A 19016-nucleotide genomic window follows, 5' to 3' on the forward strand; every position below is an offset into this window, starting at 1 on the left:
ACTCCCAGTGCCCATCACGCTGGCAAAAGTCTTTCATTGTGAGAGAACACAAGGGTGTCCAGCCCTCCTGGGCCAGCTGTCCCAGAAGAACAAGCTCTGTAAGCAAATTCCCCACTGCATGCACCAGTCGTCGGTGTTACGCTAAAAAATTGTAACAGTGAAGACAACTGGGTGGGATCAGGAGAAAAAAAATCATAAATGAAAAGAAAAAATAAATCACGCCTTTGCAGAAATAAAAGTTTTGTGCCTCCAGCTTCGAGAGATATCTGAGCACCTCCTCAACCACTCAACAGAAGAAACAAACCCATTGTGTAACTGTAAGGCAGGGAAGGCAGCAAGGGGGTTAAAAATAAATAAAAAGGTTTTATGGGATTATTTCAGAATTTATCGTGCAGATCAGCGCGTTAAGTGTGAGACAGCTCAACGTGCAAGGTTTAGTTATACATGACGTTAGCCTTGGAAAGGAGAGACTTCAGGGGCCCAGGTCAGCTATGCTCTCAGCTCCAGTCCCAAATGTACTCTCATCATCTACACTGCCATTTCCAGCTTGGAACACTGGCAACCACAGTCCTGGTGGAATTGCCCAACTATGGCTCATGTGTATGCTCTGAGAAATGCCTGGCAATCCCCCTGCCTTTGCTGGACAGGGAGGAAACAGGGACAGACCCCAGCTGCGCCCTGGAGGTGGACCAGGAAGGCTCCTCTGAAGGAAACCACCTCTGACAGAGGTCAGGGAGCAGGTGGGAGGTCTATGCTGGAGACTTTATATTCACTACATTCTCTGCTGCGCTCTTAGTGACCAGCTCTTTTGTCAGTTCTCAGAATCCAAGGAAAGCAGAAACATCACTGCTAAATACAACACTCAAGACAGTCAAGAGAAAGACTCATCTCGAGCACAGTGAGTCTTGGATCAGGACCCTCCCACTGGTGCTCTGTGAAGCCAGGAATAGCCCATTGTCTGTGCTCACTGTCAACCTGCCCAACCTGCTCCTGTTCCAGGGAGCGATCCCACAGCGCTGCGTAAAATAACCGGGACTAGTCAGGAGGCAGCTGCAACCATCACCTCCCCTGCTCAGCTGGCAAAGGGCTCCTGTCACTTCCCAACCTCTCAGGTTACTTGCCACTTTGAAGGCAAAAAACCTAGAGAAATGAGCTGGCAGACTGGGGCCGGCCCCCCCTGACAGTGCTCAACTCTAAGCGTGAAGATGGGCACGTTTCACACACACAAAGATGCTTCAGACCCCGTTTCCTGCTGCTCAGAACCAAAAGACTCTGCAGCTACCCCTCACAAGAGGCAGAGAATATTTCCCTCCTCTTTTGAGGTGAGCAGAAATCTTTGAGATCACACAAATAATCAGTGGCAGAGCTGGAGAGAGGACTCTGGAATCCCTAAGCACCTGACATGGCACTGCTATCACTCTGCCCCCAGCTGAGCAACATTTCATCCCACCTTCCCCTACACCAAAAGAAAATTACAACAACAATAACAAATAAAAATGCCATAAACTTAACTGATATTTTATTGAAACTTAACAAACCTGGCCATAAAATTGAGACTGGGAGGGAGGAAATAAAAATAAACAAACAGCCACAAACTCTAGTTCTGAAGAGCGACGGTGTCTTGGAAATCATGAGGAGCGCTGGAAATGTCACTTACAAGATATACACTGCTATTGGCAAGGGGTGTTTTTACAATATATGTGCATATCTAAACAGTAAATATGTCTTGCTGCTGATGTGGATGCAGAGATAAATATGCGCATAGCAATGGCCCCCGTGTATGGATGCATTTGGATCAGAGCTGTAATTGCAGAGCCCTCTGCACTGCCACTGCTGCTTCAGCACTCGCTGTCTCTGCACTCACCACGCCCAAAATCACAGCAGCCCCAAGCCTGAGACACAGCTAAGAGGGGCTGATGCACCCAGCTGGGAGAGGGGGCAGCAGGGTGAAGAGCCCTGAAAGTTTAATCTCAGATATCCTCCACAGAGGTAAGATCCAGGAATCTCGCTCATGGTCCTGGACACAATTGTCCCAACCTTTCTCAGACAGGTATTTCACACCCAACATGTGCAGGTTTGCTTCTTGCTGCCAGGACCTACGGTCAAGTCCTTCCACTAGAGGAGGCCCCACTGTAAATCTAACCTGTCCCTCTAAAGGCTCCTTTCCTGAATGCACCACAGGCTTTTTGGGTGGTTGTAATTTGGTCTGGGGATCCTCAGGAATTGAGAAGTTGTAAATAAGAGAAGCTCATCTTTGAGCTTCTCAATCCCAATTTTCCATTGCTCTTCACGTTTTTTGAAAATGTGAGTCCAGGAGAAAAGCACTCTGATCTTGGCGTGGAAGTCCCTGGAATTATTGTGGGTAGATAAAAAAACCTATCAGAAAACCCATGGTTACAGCAGGGTGGAAGAGTATTTTATCTTCAGCACCCAGACATCTTTTTAAAGCCAAGATTTATCCCCACTATCCCTTGGTGCTGAGTTTCTATAAGGACCAGCTTTAGAAAGAGTGCTGGAAATGTCTGAGCAAACTCTGGCAGTCAAATCTTGCCCTGCATGAACACCTACATCAAAACAATGCCTGCTAAGAGATTTCTTCCACCCCTAACACCTCTGATGAGCAAAGCCCACCTCAATTTTGCTTCCATTTCAAAAGTCTTCACAAACTTGACCATTGGTATCTTTTGAACCACTTTTTCAGCTCTTCAGAGGGCTTCTCTGATGTCTTCTGTGTTCTGACAGTCTCAACTTCCACCTCCAACTTTTCAGGACCTCTAGTAAGTACTTTTCTCTAAAGTATCTGACAATTTGAATGGCACCACAAATAAACAAAGAGGGTAATGGTGTTCACTGGAGCTGAAATCAATCCATCCTCATCTGCTGCCTCATTCCACCTAGCACCAACAAGAGAGATCCAGCTGAACCTCTGAGGTGACTCTGGTCATGTCTACAAGATTCCTAGTTGAAGCCAACAGCAATAACATACATACATGCATAGAGAGCACAAGATTTATGCCTCCTGTGACTTTTTGTGGTGCCTCTATAGTGGCAAAAAATGAGGGAAGAATGTAGTGATAGACTGTGTAGCTCCTTAGCTGGACAAAGCCACAGTGCAGGTCCAAAATCCAGGGATTATCAAGCAGGATATTTGTTCTTTTTCACTTGCCAAACACTGAGGACAGTGAAGGCATGACCAGAACAGAGTCCTCTCCAGTGGTGTGTTCTAGACACAAATGGAAGAAGGCAGAGAAGACTCCTGTGCCTGATGAAGTACATTTCCAGGCAGCAGCTTCACAAGAAGACTTTTACAAAAAAAGAATGAGCAGGTAAAAAAAAAAAACATCTCAGGACAATTCTGACTGCCCTGCATTCAAGATTTCACTGGATGCCATCACCTGTGCGTAGCCCTTGAGGAATCCAGCTGGCAGAAGGCTCTGCCCACATAAAACAGCTTTCATTTGCCATGTGGTTTCTGTGCTGAGATTGTCCAGGAAATCAAAGTGAGGATGGGGAGTTGTTAGCCCAAATGAGCCAGACTTCTCAGCTTATGTGAACATCTGGCCGATAAAGCCCAGCCGTGCGATTGCGGATGAAAAGGTGTTTGACATTCAGGCCTGGGTGACTGAGGATGGGGGACCCTGCTCTCAAGCTGCCAGATGGCCAGACAGATGCAATCCTTGCCCTTGTCAATGTGTGGCCAATCTCTTTGACTGACTGTAGCCATTCACTGATCTCCAGTAACATGGGCATCAATGAGAGAGCAGATGGGCCTGCGTGGCCACAGCAGAAATGAATTTAGCTCCTGTCCCAGGTCCCACTGCATCCAGTTCCACCTCCTCTTCCAACATCACAGCCCTCCAGGGACTGCACTGCTGGTCATTTCGTTCTCATGACCTGTCCTCTGCTTACTTTCTTTCCACATGATCTATAGTGTATTTGAACCAGGAAGTTCTACAAATTCCCAGGAAGTCCTACCATTGTTCAGGCTACTTCCCCACCAAAATCTCAGCCAATGATGTGGGAACATAAAGCAGTCCATGGTGTAAAAGGAGAGGCATTGGCCATCTTAGTTTTTCACCTCTTCATCAGCTTCCATGATCCTCCCTGGAGAATCCAGCACATCTGATGGCTCATGATCCTGGACACAACTGTCCCAATCTTTCTCAGGTATTTCAGACCCAACACGTGCAGGTTTGCTTCTTGCTGCTAGGACCTACAGGACAACTTGAAGCAGGGGAGATCACACGATGTCCTCAGGACACGTCTTTGTCCCAAAATGTGACCATGCAGGGATGCCTGGCTGAGCTGTAACTCACAGCCTGTGTGGTTCAGCTGGGTGGATCTCAACTGTCAGGAGATAAAAATCCCACACAATTCCAGCTGTCTTCACACGAGAGACCTGCAAAGACACCCAAACCCACTGCCTCTGCAAGCTGACCCAGAGCACCTGGGGCCTCCCCACTGCTGCAGCATTACAGGCAGGGAGTGGGACCTGGGCCAGGTGAGGAACACTTCATCTGTGAGCACAAGAAGGATCTCTGTGGCCTGCAAGCTCCACTTTACTGCTTTAGCACCGCTGACACTTCAGGCACGCGAAAAGAGGTCAATGACTCCAGACTGCAGACAAGTGAGCCACAAAGAGGACCCAGGAGCTCAAGTTTTCCCTGTTAATAACAGGACTGTTTGTCCTTTCTTGAAAGAGCAGTGTTATCCAGGGATTATCTCAGCTGTTTACTGCAGGGCACTGGCCAATTTATCTCTGAAACAACCGTGTTACTGCCTGTGGGGAAGGCGAGGAAACAGCCATGCTCTGGAGCACTATTTAACCAGTCAGGCACTGAGGAAATGCTTTTTCTCCTATGTGCAGCCCAGATCCAGACCCACTCAGGCAATCTGAAGCTGTTCCCTTGCTATTCCAGGTCTTTGGATCTGACTCCAGCTGAAGAAAGAGGAAAAGAAGGAAAGCTGCATCTCTTTGGTCCAGACTGATGTGGGCTGCAGGACAGCATCACAGGCAGCAGGCCTCTCCCTCCACACACACAGTTCTGCCCTCTCCAGCAGAATTCCCTCCAGCATTTTCTACAGGAGGCGTTAACACCAGGAAAGCCTACCTGACCAGGTATTTTGTGTGAGCTCTTTGGAAAGAATGACATTTTTGAAAATCGGTTGAGAGACTGGGAGGGTAACAAAAATCCCCAAACCAAACAGAATCAAACAAAACTCCAGCAAACCGTCTCTGCAGAGCTCTGCTGCATCCACCTAAGCCCTCAGAGCATGTGAGGCAGAGCAGAGAGCCCTGGGTGAGGAAGAGGTGGGAGAGATTGTCCTGGCCAGAGACCAATGTCCCTTTGTTGGACCCCTGGCTGCCAAATCCTCCAGAACCAGGGGTGTTTCTGGAGAGTGATTCCTCTGATACCTGCAGAAGCAGGTTATGCTCACTACAGAAGCATGTCCTGATGGCAGCCAGCACCTGCATGGTCTGTGTGACATCCTGCTCCTCACCATCCTCTTAGCTCCCTTCCTGCCTCTCTGATAACACCAAGCATCACATCCCCATGGAAGGGCACCGTGAGCAAACACTCAGCTCAAAGGCTCAAGAGTGGCACATTCCCACTTTCTCTCCCACCCCTAAAAAGAAAACAGGCACACAGATATTTGCATGGATTACAAAGTGTATGGCACCCATGAAGTTTTTTTTTTCCCTCTCCTTGCAAACAAATCCCTATTTTCCATCGCTCTTGGATCGTTTTTGGGTTGGCCAACCTTGCAGCAGGCACCAGGCATGAACTGAGCATCATTCTCTAGCAGAGGAGTTGAAATCTGGGCAAAGTGCTCTGTGCCTTTGACTCTCAAAACAAACAAATGGAAACCACAGCAAATGGGAAGGAAGAGGGGAAAGGGAAGGGAATGACCCATGAATTTCTCTGGATTGCACTGACACAAAGGGAAAATAAAATTCACACAGAGCACACTCTTGCAGGTGATCCAGACACTGTCATGTGAGCAATCAAAAGAGATAACCACAACAGAAAGAAAATCAAAGGATAAAAATTTACCCAAAACAACCCCCAAAATAGTATGAGCTAGGACATCTCAGAAATGCTGTGGTCTGTCCATTAGGATCACTCATGCTTTCAGCCCCAGTGAAATAAAATCATTACACAATAACTTCTCTATTACTCTTTTTCTCTCCCCAAAGTGCAAGCAATCCCAGCCATGGTTTGTGGACCACTTTTCTGGTTTTGTGTTTACCATCCATGCATATAACCCCCACCACAGCACCACCAGTCACAAGGTATAATCACATCCTTTTTTCCAACATAATACAGAACACGGAAGGGGAAGAGTGAAAAAAAAGGAGAAGATAGGGAGAAGAAAGCAAAGAAAATAAAGTATCCCCCCCAAAAATCCACCAAACTAAACCCATTTCCCTTTTTTGTTTTTTTTTTTAAGACCACAAAAGTGAGCAAACCAAACCCAGAGAATAAAAGCTGAAACAACCAAAAGGAGAAAACAAGAGAGAGAATGAGGGAGAGGGAGAACAAACAAAAACCCAAACACTGGCAACCCAAAATACAAGAAAAATCAAAACTAACCAGCTGAATTGGGAGTTGAGGGTGAGTTAGCCTGGCTTCCATGGGCTGACACGTTGGTAGCCGTGACAGCTGTTTTGGCAGCATAAATATTGGCTTCCTCTTGAAATTTACCTATGTTCTTCTTGTACCGGATTCTCTTATTTCCAAACCAGTTTGATACCTAGAGCGAGTTCAAGAGAAGACAAGGACAAATTAAGGTTTCAGCTCTGCCAAGTGCACACCTGGGTGAGGAAGGTGGATTAGTTCAGGTTAAGCAGTGCAGATTCTTTCCCCCCTCAGTTTTCCCAGCACCTTCCACTCGTGTGTGCCACACAAATCCCAGGAAATGTGATGGGAGCCCCTTGGGAGCACTGGGTTTGTGTGGGTGTAGCTGGTTCTGCTATAGATGGGATGATCCACAGGAACCACCAGACTCACCCCACAAAAATCTTAAGATGGATTCAAAAAAACACAACAAAGTCAAATGACCCCAAAGTTGCACAATTTGAGAACAGGTGTGTGTAATTTTTATTTGCCTCCTCCTCAGTTATCCCTTTGATGGGATAGATGCCCTGATTGATCAGAGAATTGGCTGGGGACTGGATGACACACAGAATTGCCTCAGCATCAGCAAAGCTCTCTTTTGATCCATCTGAGGGGAATCAGGGCACAAAGCCAGAAGTGGATGCTCTTCATCCAGCTGAGCTTGGCTTTGCAAGGTTTAGCATGAGCCAGGAACTTCAGGGGAAGGATGCAGAAGGAGCACAGGACTTGTCCTAAAACCTAACTTTGGTCCCAGGAAAGAAGTGTGTGCTTTGGGAAGGGCTGGAAGACATTTCCACTGTGTTTGCCCAGAGACATGCTGATGATATTCCTGTTCATTTCTGGGCACTATCTATTTCAGACATGGGAAAGATTCAACCCTACAGCTTGAGAAGCAGCTCTCAGTTTCTCCTTCAACAGCACTGAACACAGAGAATCAGGGTAATGTCTTTCTATGAGCAGGTCTCTAAGCAGAAGGCAACTTCCAGCCACTACTGACTTTCTTTCAGAGAGCTCATCAGGATAAAGGGAATGGGCAAATGAGGAGGATGCTGCAGCTCTCCTGAAAGGTTCCAACACTCCTAGGATTGCTTGGAGCTGCAATCTTGAGCTAGCAAGACCAACCCCTTCAGTGAGATTCCAAGGGCATTCTCCCTTTGCTTGCTGTGAGCAAGTACATCAGTGCTTCCAAATAAACTGAGCAAGAGCCAAAGACACAGAACACAATAATGGATGTTCATCCTTTGAAGCCCATGGTTTCTTCCTTATCTTAGGGAAAGCTTGGGTTTGGTGCTGATAACTGAAACCCATAAGCTTTTATTCCTATGCTGCTTTCTATCTGCAGTGCTTATCAGAGTATCCAGCAGCTTCCACACAGAAGTGGCTTCATCCACCAATTTAATGGCTACTGAGCTACAGGTGTCCAACCCTGCAGAGCAGGAAAGAGAAAATATACCCTGCAGATACTCAGATCAGCACCCAGCCCAGATCTGGGAGCCAACATTTGGATGGCACCACCAGGAGCTGGTGCTGTTGGCAAGGAGCTCCATTCCACTTCTTGGTCCAGCTCTGTCACTAGTGACAATGTGCTCCATCATGATCTTCCCACACGGTGACTGCTCTTCCCATCCTGGGTGAACTCTGAGCACCACAGGGCAGGAGGTTGGAATATCCATCCACCACAACCTATCTGCATTTTAAAATCTGTGAAGCACCTGCCTAATCTGCTCAGACTCCGAGTTCAGATCAACCCTGCTCAGGACTTGCACACATTCATTCATGGGACCTGTGTTCCCACTTAGTCTCAGCAGAACCAGACCTGGATCTGCGCATGTTTCTGCCTTACTTGGAGACCTGTGTTCCCACTTAGTCTCAGCAAAACCAGACCTGGATGTGTGTTTGTTTCTGCCTTATTTGGATGAAGAAGGGAGGCAGATCCTGGAGACAGGCACAAAGCAGCCTTGATACAGCAGGCTCAAAACCCCCTCCTAAGTGCAGCACTTCTCCTGGGCATTTTGTCTTTGCAAAGGAGAAGTTGTAAGTGTGAACAGATAAATTAGAAGTGAGAGGGGAAGCACTGGGACAGCTGGAGCTTTCCTTAAGCCAATATGTGCTGTCTCCTGTAGGTAACTCTGGGAAGAAGCAACGTTTGGGTCTTGCAGCCCAGGGGAGGCAACTGGAGTCACTCAGCAGGCACTCAGCACGGTGATGACACCTTTCCCTGGATGCTGCTGCTCCTGCTGAAGGCAGACACGCTCCCACAAGGACACCAGATGCTGCTGCTGCTGTCTGCAGCTTACTCAAGTGACGAGCAGGCACGTGCCTGGGGCTGGGAAGCAGCCCAAGGCAGGGAATGCCACGGGAGCCCAGAGGGGCTGCTAAGCTCATGTGAGGACAAGCCTACCACAGGCCACAGAGACTGGCTCTCAATCACACAGCCTGCTCCAAAAAGGAGAGGAAATAAAGAAGGGCAATGTATGGCTGAATGTTTCAAGGGCTGGCTGTGCTCCTCACAAATCACAGCAGCTCCCAGGTCAAAGCTACAGACTCCAGGAACTACGTGGCTTCCTTGAACATATGGAAATAATTCATTTTGTTGTTCTGAGGGATGTGCAAGTCAGGGAGATGTCACGATCTGCAGCACAAGGGTAATGACTGAGAGAAATGACCCTGAGAAATCCCACAAACTGTACCTGCTGCACCCAGATCCTTCCCACCTGGACTTGTCCAGTCTATCTCATCAGGCAAAACCTGCACAACTCTTCCTGATGCTTTTAATCCCTTAAAGAAAGGACTTTCAGATCAAACAAGCTCTTCTTGCAGGCCAGGTCAGCACTAATTCCTTGAGGAGACTGCCCCTCTGGGTGCTGCCACCTCATTTCTGGGTTGTCACACCTTGGCTGCACACACAGCCCCATGGAGCCTTCATACCTCCTAAATCCACCCTCAGACTTTCCTTTTCCATCCATGGCTTCAATCTGCAAGTGCCATCTGCACTCCCACCCACTCTCACTAACCTGCACTAAACTGATTTAATGATTAAATGCTCAACACTGGACATGGCTGACTGGTCTGAGGTCTCAAATTCCCTTCCCCATGCTGAGGTTTCCCACTGGTGCAGGCTTTGAGCTCTCTCACCTGTGAGACTGTGATGCCACATTTCTTGGCTAGCTCTTCTTTGGCTTCCTCACTGGGATAAGGGTTGCTGAGATGGGAATAGAAATACTCATTCAGGATTTCCGTGGCTTGCTTGTTGAAGTTTCGTCTCTTCCGCCTTCATGTGAAGAAAGAGTGGGAAACAGAAGGAAAAGGAAAGAGAATGAGCACCAGGGATGCAAAAATAGAATGCAATTTTAGATCCTCTTGAGTTTCCCACTTTCCTCCCTCCCCTCTGTGCTTCCATGGAGGGCAAGAACCGTGGCCAGAAGGCTCTGATTTGCTCCTTGCTGGTCACAGCTCTCTCAGCACCTCTCAAAGCAAGCAAGTCTCCATCTCAAATTCCTCACTGTGTCCTCCAGCTCACAGCAGAGTCTGAAAGCTGGCATGCAGCTCCTCCACCTGGGAAGGTGACTCCTGACACCTGGCTGTCGTGACCACAGACAGTGCTACTCTGCAAAGCTCTGTGCTGAGGAAGCAGAGCTGGATATATCCTTGGGGAAGTTATTCCATTCACACCTAGGCATTATTACCTGTCTGCCATCTCTTGTACCCCTGGTGTGGCTGCCTCTCCTCCCCATAGCAAGCTACAGCCCAAGCTGCAGTCTGCACCTAACCAGCTTGGGAAATGAAATAATTTTACAGTAAATTGAAAATCTGGGACAATAAAAAACAGTGGGAAAAAAAATGGGAATCTAGGGGGGACGGGATGGCCTGGAGGATAAACTTTCATCCCTAACTGAAGTGCATGTTTTCACCACAGAGGCTTGTTGCAACGTGCCACAGGATTTCCCTCTGCCACAGCAAAACCAGGATGTGCAATTCTCAGGGTTCAGCTAAGAGCCTCACCCATGGGTGTTTTGAATTGCAGTCCCCTCCCCTGCTGAGCCACAGACCACTAAGGGATAAAGAATTCCCAGAATCCCCAGAATGACCGGGTTGGAAGAGACCTTCAAGATCATCGAGTCCAACCCATGCCCTGACACCTCAACCAAACCATGGCAAAAAAAAAGGCAAAAACCCCTCTGGCTCAATGTCCCAGACTGCAAGGCAAGATGTATTCTGCTACCATCTGTATGGCAGCTGTCTTCTATTAAGTGGGAAGTTTTCCTTATCTCTTCCACACACTCTGGGGGTGGGAAACATCTGCTGATAACAGTTATTGAATGTCACTGCATGGCTGATAAGAACTATAATATCCCATTGGGAGATGCTCCACCCAGAGGGAGGAGCCAAGCATTCCTACCCAGATATAATCTGGAGATTCTGGAACACCAGCACAGCTTCTGCACTGGATTCCCCAGAGGAACAGCAGCTGCCTCTTCTTCCACTGGATCTTCAGAGGAAAACTGCACCTTTCTACAGGATGCCTGCTCCAGCAGAACCACCCCTGACACTGCAGGAGGGCTGAGCCACAATTCCAATGGGACTGCCACCAACACCCTGACCCACAGGGTGTCAGGCTGGGTTCTGACTCTGTCAGTGTTGTTCTAGTGTACTGCATTGTTTATTTTATCCTTTTATTTTATTCCCTAGTGAAGAACTGTTATTTCCTGCTCCCATATTTTTGCCTGAGAGCCCCTTAATTTAAAATTTATAGCACTTTGGAGGGAGAGGGGTTTTACATTCTCCATTTCAGGGGAGGCTCCTGCCTTCCTTAGCAGACTCCTGTCTTTCCAAACTAAGACACTCAAGACACAGCCCTTCAGCTGGGCCTTCATTTTACTCCACAACCAAACCTGGGCAACAAACCTCCCAGCTGGAGATCTGTGTACAAATCACGAATGGGATGGGGCTGCTGTGTAATGTGCCTTGAGCTCTTTGATTTTCCAGCATCAGTCTCATTCCGTGGTTATGACAATGGGAAGATGCCAGAAGCTCACATCTCAGGCAGCAGACCAAGAATTTAATGTTACAACTTCCTTTGAAAGTTTTTTGACCAATCACACAAAGCAAAAGCACATTGACAGTAGTTCCATCCAACCACTATAATTAGCACAGATACCTTTGGTTAAACAATGTTTGCTTATTTTGAATACAACACCTGCTTGTAAGCCTTAAAACACAAGGCACAGAGCTCTATTGTTAAGCTTCAAACTTCCTAATATCTCTCTAGATAAACTTTTCTGTGTAGCTTAGGGAGTTATTCTAGACAAGTGTTAATACACAGACCATTGTTCTATTTGTCCTTGCTTTTCTACTATTTAAATAATTTTCCTGCTGACCAATCTCATGGCTACTGCTTAGCTCCAATCCCAGCCCTGCTGTCTCTGAGGCCAGCTTTCCCAAACCCTCTGATTTTATGGATTCCCACCCCGAAGGGCACTGCAGGAAGGTCTGGTGGGGTTGTGGGCTCACCGTGCGTCCAGGAACCGCGAGCGCAGGATCATGACGGCCTCGCACGTGCTCTGCTTCAGCTGCATCTGGATGGAGCTGAACTTGCGGTGGATGATGCTCACCATGCGCTCGATCTCCTTGGGCGAGATGGGCCGGGTCCGGCTCTGCTCGCGCAGCAGGTTCATCACGTGCGTGGTGAACTCGTTGCACGCCTGGCACGGCAGGAAAAGCAAAAGAAACCCCAGGATGGGAAGGTCATTCGGTGGTGTTGAGCACGGGGCAGAGGCAGCGTGGCTATGGCAGGAGATGGGAGTGCAGGCTGCTGTGGAAATTTAGGGCACTGGGAATATTTCTCTGTCTGCTCTGGGCTGTTTTGACCCCCAGGGGAGTGTCGCAGACATCTTCTATGAAAAATCCTTTCCTTAGGATTTTTCCTCCTGAGAAGCTGACAGGCCTCAGGAACAAAATGTAAACATTGATTACCTGCTGTGGAATGCAACAGGTGCATCTGTGATTGGCCCATGTTAAATGTTTGTAATTAATGGCCAATCACAGTCAGCTGGCTCAGACAGAGAGTCTGAACCACAAACCTTTGTCATCATTCTTTCTTTTTCTATTCTTAGCTAGCCTTCTAACGAAATACTTTCTTCTATTCTTTTAGTATAGTTTTAATATAATATATATCATAAAAAATTAAATCAAGCTTTCTGAAACATGGAGTCAGATCCTCGTCTCTTCCCTCATCCTAGGACCCCTGTGAACACTGTCACAGGGGAGCAGTGACTTTGACCCTCATTCATGGAGAAAGTTTCCCAGACTTCAAGATAGACTGGAATCTACAAAAGTGTGAAATAGATTATAGGGAGCAGTGCAGGTGTATCACTGGGTGAGAAATTGAGGGTTTGGGATTTTTAGTGTGCTGTGGATGGAAGCAAGATGGAGGGCACAGGGTGTCATCCTGGGCTTCTTCTTCATGCTTCTTCTTCATTCTTCCTCATGGGTTTGAGTGGCATTTTGTAATTGGGCAGAAAAGTCCCCATTGTGGGCTCTGTGGGATCACTTGTTGGGTTAAAAGTGAAAATAATCTAAGTGTGAGTTCTTAATTGGATAATAGTTTAGTCTTAGGAGACCTTGTAACAAGAGATTGTTGGCCATTTTGTGCCTTCTAATGAAAAGCTGCCCAACTCACAATAATGAGACTGTTTTACTGATAAGAAATAATAAACACAAATTACTATCTCAAAAGTACCTTCAATCCAAACCCAGAAAAACCAACAACTGATAGCCCCACACAGGCCTTGCTGGCTGGGGCTTTCCAGAGCAGGCTCAGAGCAAGAACGTGCTGAGCTCAGGGGATGATGCCTTTGGATTTTAGCTTTTGTATTTTTCAGATCCTGTACTGCATCCGTGTATAACTCTGAACTCCATACAGAGTGTTAGTTAACTCTCTTCACATTTTGGTCAGACAAAACAATTCCTGAGGCCTGAAACTCAAGGACACCTCACTGCCTCAGGCCCCAGAAAGTATAAAGAAAAGTGAATTGGGAGGATAGCAAACTGTGGGCATCTGACTTCATCACCTGAAGCTGTAATTGGAGAAGTAACCCCTGATATGCAAACAGACTAAATTTTTATGTGTCTGAAAAACTCATTACATGGTTCAATTTGGGTGTAAGCCCCTTGGGGAGGCTCTGTACCTGAACGCCCTCCATTAAATATATCACTCTTATCCTTTTAACTTCATCTGCCCTCTGTTTCTAGCTAAGCCTGAAATAGGCATCAGGGAGAGAGAAATCTCTCTGGTCTGCCCAGCACAGGGGGTGAGAGACTCTCAACAAACATGCTGGGAAAGACAGGAGCTGATTTCTTTGCTCCCAGGGGGATCATGCATGGAGCTGGGGCAGATGAAGCCCTAGGATTCATAAAAAGCATGAAGAGGTGCCAGCCACTGTTTTCCTGGTGGAGCTATAGATTTACCTGAGGAGGACCATGCACCTTTCACCCACTGTCCTTCCTCCTACAGCCCCACCATGTGTCCTGCAGAGCCCCTTGTGCTTCTCAGCAGCAGCTCCCAGAGAGACACAGCCCTGCTCCACGCTCTTGGCACATCAGGCAAGAAGTAAATAAGGATAATAATTAAAGCCTGAGTGAGGCAGGAGCCCTGACAAACAAGGGCAAGCAGGTAACAATCCCAATTATTCTGCTGCTGGCACAGCACTGTCTGGCTGCTCCTGCTGTCCCCACGCTGTGCCTTGAGGACAGGGCACAGAGAGGAGCCAGGGGACAAGGAGGGGGGATTTTGAGGATTTTGAGATCAAGGCCACTTCAATTCCCTCTCCCTCATCCCCATGAGCACCCCAGTGGCATGATGGGATCCTCTGATTCCCAGCACCAAGCCCCAAAAACCAGTGGACAGTGATGGCTGGAGAAGCCTTTGGGGCTCCTGAGGTGCGGGTGGCTGCTCTGGGGACAGTATCTGCATCTCCCACACCATGATGGGGAAAAAGGGGCTGGCAGGGGCAAGAAACACTGGATTTGTGGACTGGTGACATGGCCTTGACCTGCTATGTCTTACCCCACCCTTCCAAGGTGAATTCCCACCATGGCTCAGACCCAACAAGGAGACACCCCCAAGGCCAGCTCCAGCTGCTGACTCCCATCTCCAGGATGAGTGCTGGCTATCAGAGCTCTCAGACACCCCAGCAATTCCAGATCATCTCCTCTTGCCATGAAATAAAGAGCATTAAGGGCAAAATCACCACTGATTGCTGTGCTGATCAGCAGCAGCCAGGGGCTGAGCTCCCAACAGCTGGATTGGAGAGAGTGGGAAGGAGGTGGAAAAACCTGAGCCCTGGTGGTGCAGGAATGTGGGAGATGGTACCAGAGATGGTACCAGAGATGGTGGACCAGCAGAACCACTCAGTGGCAAAACCAAACTCCTTCAGTGGGTTGTGAGAAGGAAAGATGTGGCCCATCCCACCCTCTGGGCCTGGCTAAAGGCTTCCCTCTCCTGCACCCAAAGAGATGATGCCTTCTTGCTCACATCCATAAACCATAACCCTGGGGTAGAAACCACAAGGGCAAGGTGCACAGTGGCCAAGAGAGGTCTGCAAAACATCTGGAAGCGCTTGAAAGGAACTGGTTTTGAGCACTGACCTGCAAAGCTCTTCATGAAATTGTCAGTGTTACCAATAGCTGTGCCCATAATCCAAGCAGTTTTTCTTTTTTAACAGTAATTTACCACAAGAAGAAAGATTTTTTTTTTCCCCTGGAAAGAGAGCTTTTCAAGGAGAAAATATATTCAAGGAAGATTCTGATTCAAGTCTTGCTTGGACAGTTGTCATCACTGAGGCCAGCATATCAGAGAGGCCTTTTCCTTCAGAGGGCCAATTCTGGGTAAGATATCAGGGGAGGAGTGAAAAGTGAAAATCCAAGGGGCAACCCAAACTGTGGCCACAGCTCTCTTCACAGAGAGCAGCAGGCACAACTTCTCAGTGATTTTTCCTGGGAAAGGCAGTGAGATCCTCAGAGAAGAGAAAACAATTCTCATCTCTATTCACTGCTCCTGTTTGGCACACGTGGAATGTGTTAAGGAGATTATTTACCCGAAGTGATTTATTCATTGGACACCGGTGAAGGTTCTGATTCCTTGGCCAACTGGGTCAAAGCTGTGTCCTGGCTGTCTCAGACAGTCACAGGTTTTTCTTTAGTATCTCTTTAGAGATACTATACTATACTAGAGATACTATACTACTCTTTAGTATAGTATCTCTTTAGGATGTAATTTAGTATAGTATTAGTGTAATATAGTATAGATTAATAAAACAATTGTTCAGCCTTCTGAATCACGGAGTCAGAGCACATAACTCACTACAATGGGGTCACCCTGCATTGACACCCATCCCAGACTAAAACCCCAACCCTGCCAACCCTACAGAACCCATGTTCTCACTCCAACACCCAGAGCTTCCTAACAACAGATGTCAGCAGCGACCCAGGCTGTGCAGACCCACCCTGCGTCCCCAGCAGCCCCACCACGAAGGAGCCTGTTACCTGCTCGTACTTCTCCAGCTCCGTGTGGTAGATCTGTCTGATCTGGGACAGCTTGGCTCTGTAGTCCGAGTGCTCCACCGAGTTGTCGGAGCCGGCTCCTCCGGATGCGGCGGCGGCGGCGGCAGCGGCGGCCGAGCCCCCTCCCTTCTCGGGGCCCGCCACCCCCTCTGCCAGCAGCATGTTGTCTAACCTCATCAGCTGCGGGTCCGTGGGCTCCTCCTCCTGCGCCCCCCGGATGCTCAGCACTGCAGGAGACACAATGGAGAGAGGAAAAGCTTGAATCACACCTGGGTTTTAATTCGTCATATCAAGTTGGACTGACACCGCCAGCAAGGGTTTTGTCCCTTCCCAACAGGTTCCCCAACAGGTTCCCCAACAGGCTCTTCCTGTTGGAGAAGATGAAACAGGAAACCCTTACAAATATGATTGTCTGGCAAAAGATTTTGAGAATATAGAAACTATAAGTGAGATTGAAATGAAAGCAAAATTTGAGATGCCTCAGTTACTGAACAACTGGAAAACAATGGTGTGGCCAGCTGAAGGTAATCCCCTTCTGATGAAACAACACCCTCTGCTTGCAGACAGGCCCAAGGGTCAGAGCAGACCCTACAGCTTGGCAGAAGGGGTGCAAAGAGGAGATTTTAGGGTTTAAAATGTAACACAGTGTGGTAATGTAGTGATTCTTACAGGCTGTATGGAAATGCTGTAGGATTTGTATCTTGTACTAGATTGGTTAGTGAGAATTAGAATATTCAGCACAGAAGATGATTTATGGTATTGTAACGGGAACCTCGCTCTCTTACCCTTTTACTCTGTTACCCTTTTACTCTGTTACCCTTTTGCTCTCTCACCCTCTCATCCTCTCTCCCCCTCTCTTCTCTCAGGCCTGCTCTGAGCTGTGGCTGCAGCTCCCAGCAGGGCCCTGCACCCAGGCCCTTTGCAATAAACCACAAATTCCTGACCTGGCTGCAGAGATCTCTGCTCTCCATCCATCCCGACCATCCGACCCCCCCTGATGCTCCTACAGTTCCCCAAAAGGTTCCCCAACAGGAATCCTGATGCTCCAAGTACTCAGCACCAAGCCTGGCATCACTCATCACTACTTGGCACTCCAGCCCCCTGCTCCTCTCCCTGCTCCTTCCCCTCCTTCCCGCAGGACAGAAGTAGGGCAGAGCTGGCAGTGAGCTCACCACAGAGCTAGCCCACAGAGCCACACTTTCTGCTGGAACAAGCAGCAAAACTCCCAGCAACAGCAACCAAAAAAACCCAATAAATGTACCCACGCTTGCTGCCAGAAGCGATAGGGACCATATCCAGATTCAAGCATGAGATGGGAATTTGGAAGGGAAGTCTGTAGCCCTGATTCCATCTCGCTCAGGGGTCCTCTCATGTCACCCAACATGTCATTTACATCAATCCCTGGTGGCAGAGAAAGATGCACAGAGCCCAGGGCAGCTGTGCCTTGGCTTCCACATCCTGAAATATGGACTGTGGAGAGGGCTTGAAGTCCATGCTTTTAGCCATGCACTGGGAACATGTGAAAAACATGTATGAAATAAAATTTACTCCTGGAAAAATGCCTTTTCTTTAAGAATCCAGTCATTCCAGTGATGCTGAGAAAAGGAGCAATGATGAATTAATCCTCCCAAAGTGACTTCTCAAAAAAAGAATCTTCCTCCCATCTTTTGCTCCCTGTCTAAATTACTGTTCCAAGTAAAGTTATCCTGTGAGGGCTTTCCTGGAAAAACAACCCAACAGCTTGGGATGTCCCATGTCTGAAAAATGGAGGTGCCCTATGTGCTACCCCTGTGTCCCCCTCCAAGGTCTGTGTCTGAAAATGGAATAATAATGTGAGATTTCCACATGCACAGCTACACAATAAACAACATAAATAAAACAAACCCTTGATGAGTGAACAAAAAAGGGCATTTCCTGAGGGAAAACAATGGTATTTCCCCATCTCATCTGGCACAGGGGCTCTGAGCACACACACCCCACGAGCACACACTCTTTGCACATCCACAGCTGGGAAATGCTGTGTGGATTTTGATAAAGCCATGCCTGCTGACACCTGAGATGAATTTGACTCCCTCCCAACCCATGGCACAAACAAGAACAAGTGATTATTCCTGTCATTTAAAATAAAAAAGTAGGGGAAGATCTGTTAGCAACATGAAATAAAATCACAGCAGCTAAAAAACCCCATCAACCACCGGGTTTGGTCTTCCCTACTCTGCAATAAGTTAAAGATACAGCTATTATCAGTATAAAATTGTAGTAAAAGACCCTGTTGAGAGGTTTGATTAAGACTAAAAAGAGCTTTTCTAAAAAGCCTCAAAGCCTACTGAAATTACTATTTTCAGGACATTTCACTCATTCATTTAATTTTATTTTATTCATACATTTGGACCAGTTACTCATTCATGCATTTATTGGCATTTTTTGGTGATTAAAATGTGCACCGTCAACAAAGGTGGGAAGGTGGGCAGAAAAAAAGCCTAAGAACAGTAAAACTGGAACTAAAAATAAATAATTCTACGCTAGGGAGGATCATTTCTATATGGAGGAATGAGGGCAGAGTGCCAAATTTGAAGCTGAGCCCTCAGGAGACAGGACCAGCGTCTCCCCCCACCACGGGAGGCTTCCCATGGCACCCAGCCATGATAAATAGATCCAAGGGGAGAGGACAGATTTCATCAAGAAAATGGTTTGGGGTCTATGGTCCATAAACTGAAATATGAGGCAAAAGTAGCCAAATCGCTTAAAAAGAGAAGAGGAAAAGTGACAGGATGCAGCAGGGAGAGAGACTTGCCATGAAAATAAAGAGAATAAATTCCTATTCTTCCAGGACAA

At 47.6% G+C, this 19016-nt stretch overlaps 1 protein-coding gene across 2 annotated transcripts in view; it reads right to left on the bottom strand.

Annotated features, from left to right (window-relative positions):
• Nucleotides 1-19016, bottom strand: part of PBX1 (PBX homeobox 1) — a 131383-nt gene that overhangs the window by 13862 nt on the left and 98505 nt on the right. For both annotated transcript variants that reach the window (XM_064719273.1, XM_064719272.1), the window contains exons 3-6: nucleotides 16164-16408; nucleotides 12132-12322; nucleotides 9756-9891; nucleotides 6597-6756 (exon numbers count right to left, since the gene is read on the bottom strand). In XM_064719273.1, the coding sequence (XP_064575343.1) occupies nucleotides 6597-6756; nucleotides 9756-9891; nucleotides 12132-12322; nucleotides 16164-16408 (732 nt within the window). The remainder of the gene's footprint in view (nucleotides 1-6596; nucleotides 6757-9755; nucleotides 9892-12131; nucleotides 12323-16163; nucleotides 16409-19016) is intronic.

The sequence above is a fragment of the Zonotrichia leucophrys genome, chromosome 8 (assembly GCF_028769735.1).
Source record: "Zonotrichia leucophrys gambelii isolate GWCS_2022_RI chromosome 8, RI_Zleu_2.0, whole genome shotgun sequence".
NCBI lineage: Eukaryota > Metazoa > Chordata > Aves > Passeriformes > Passerellidae > Zonotrichia > Zonotrichia leucophrys.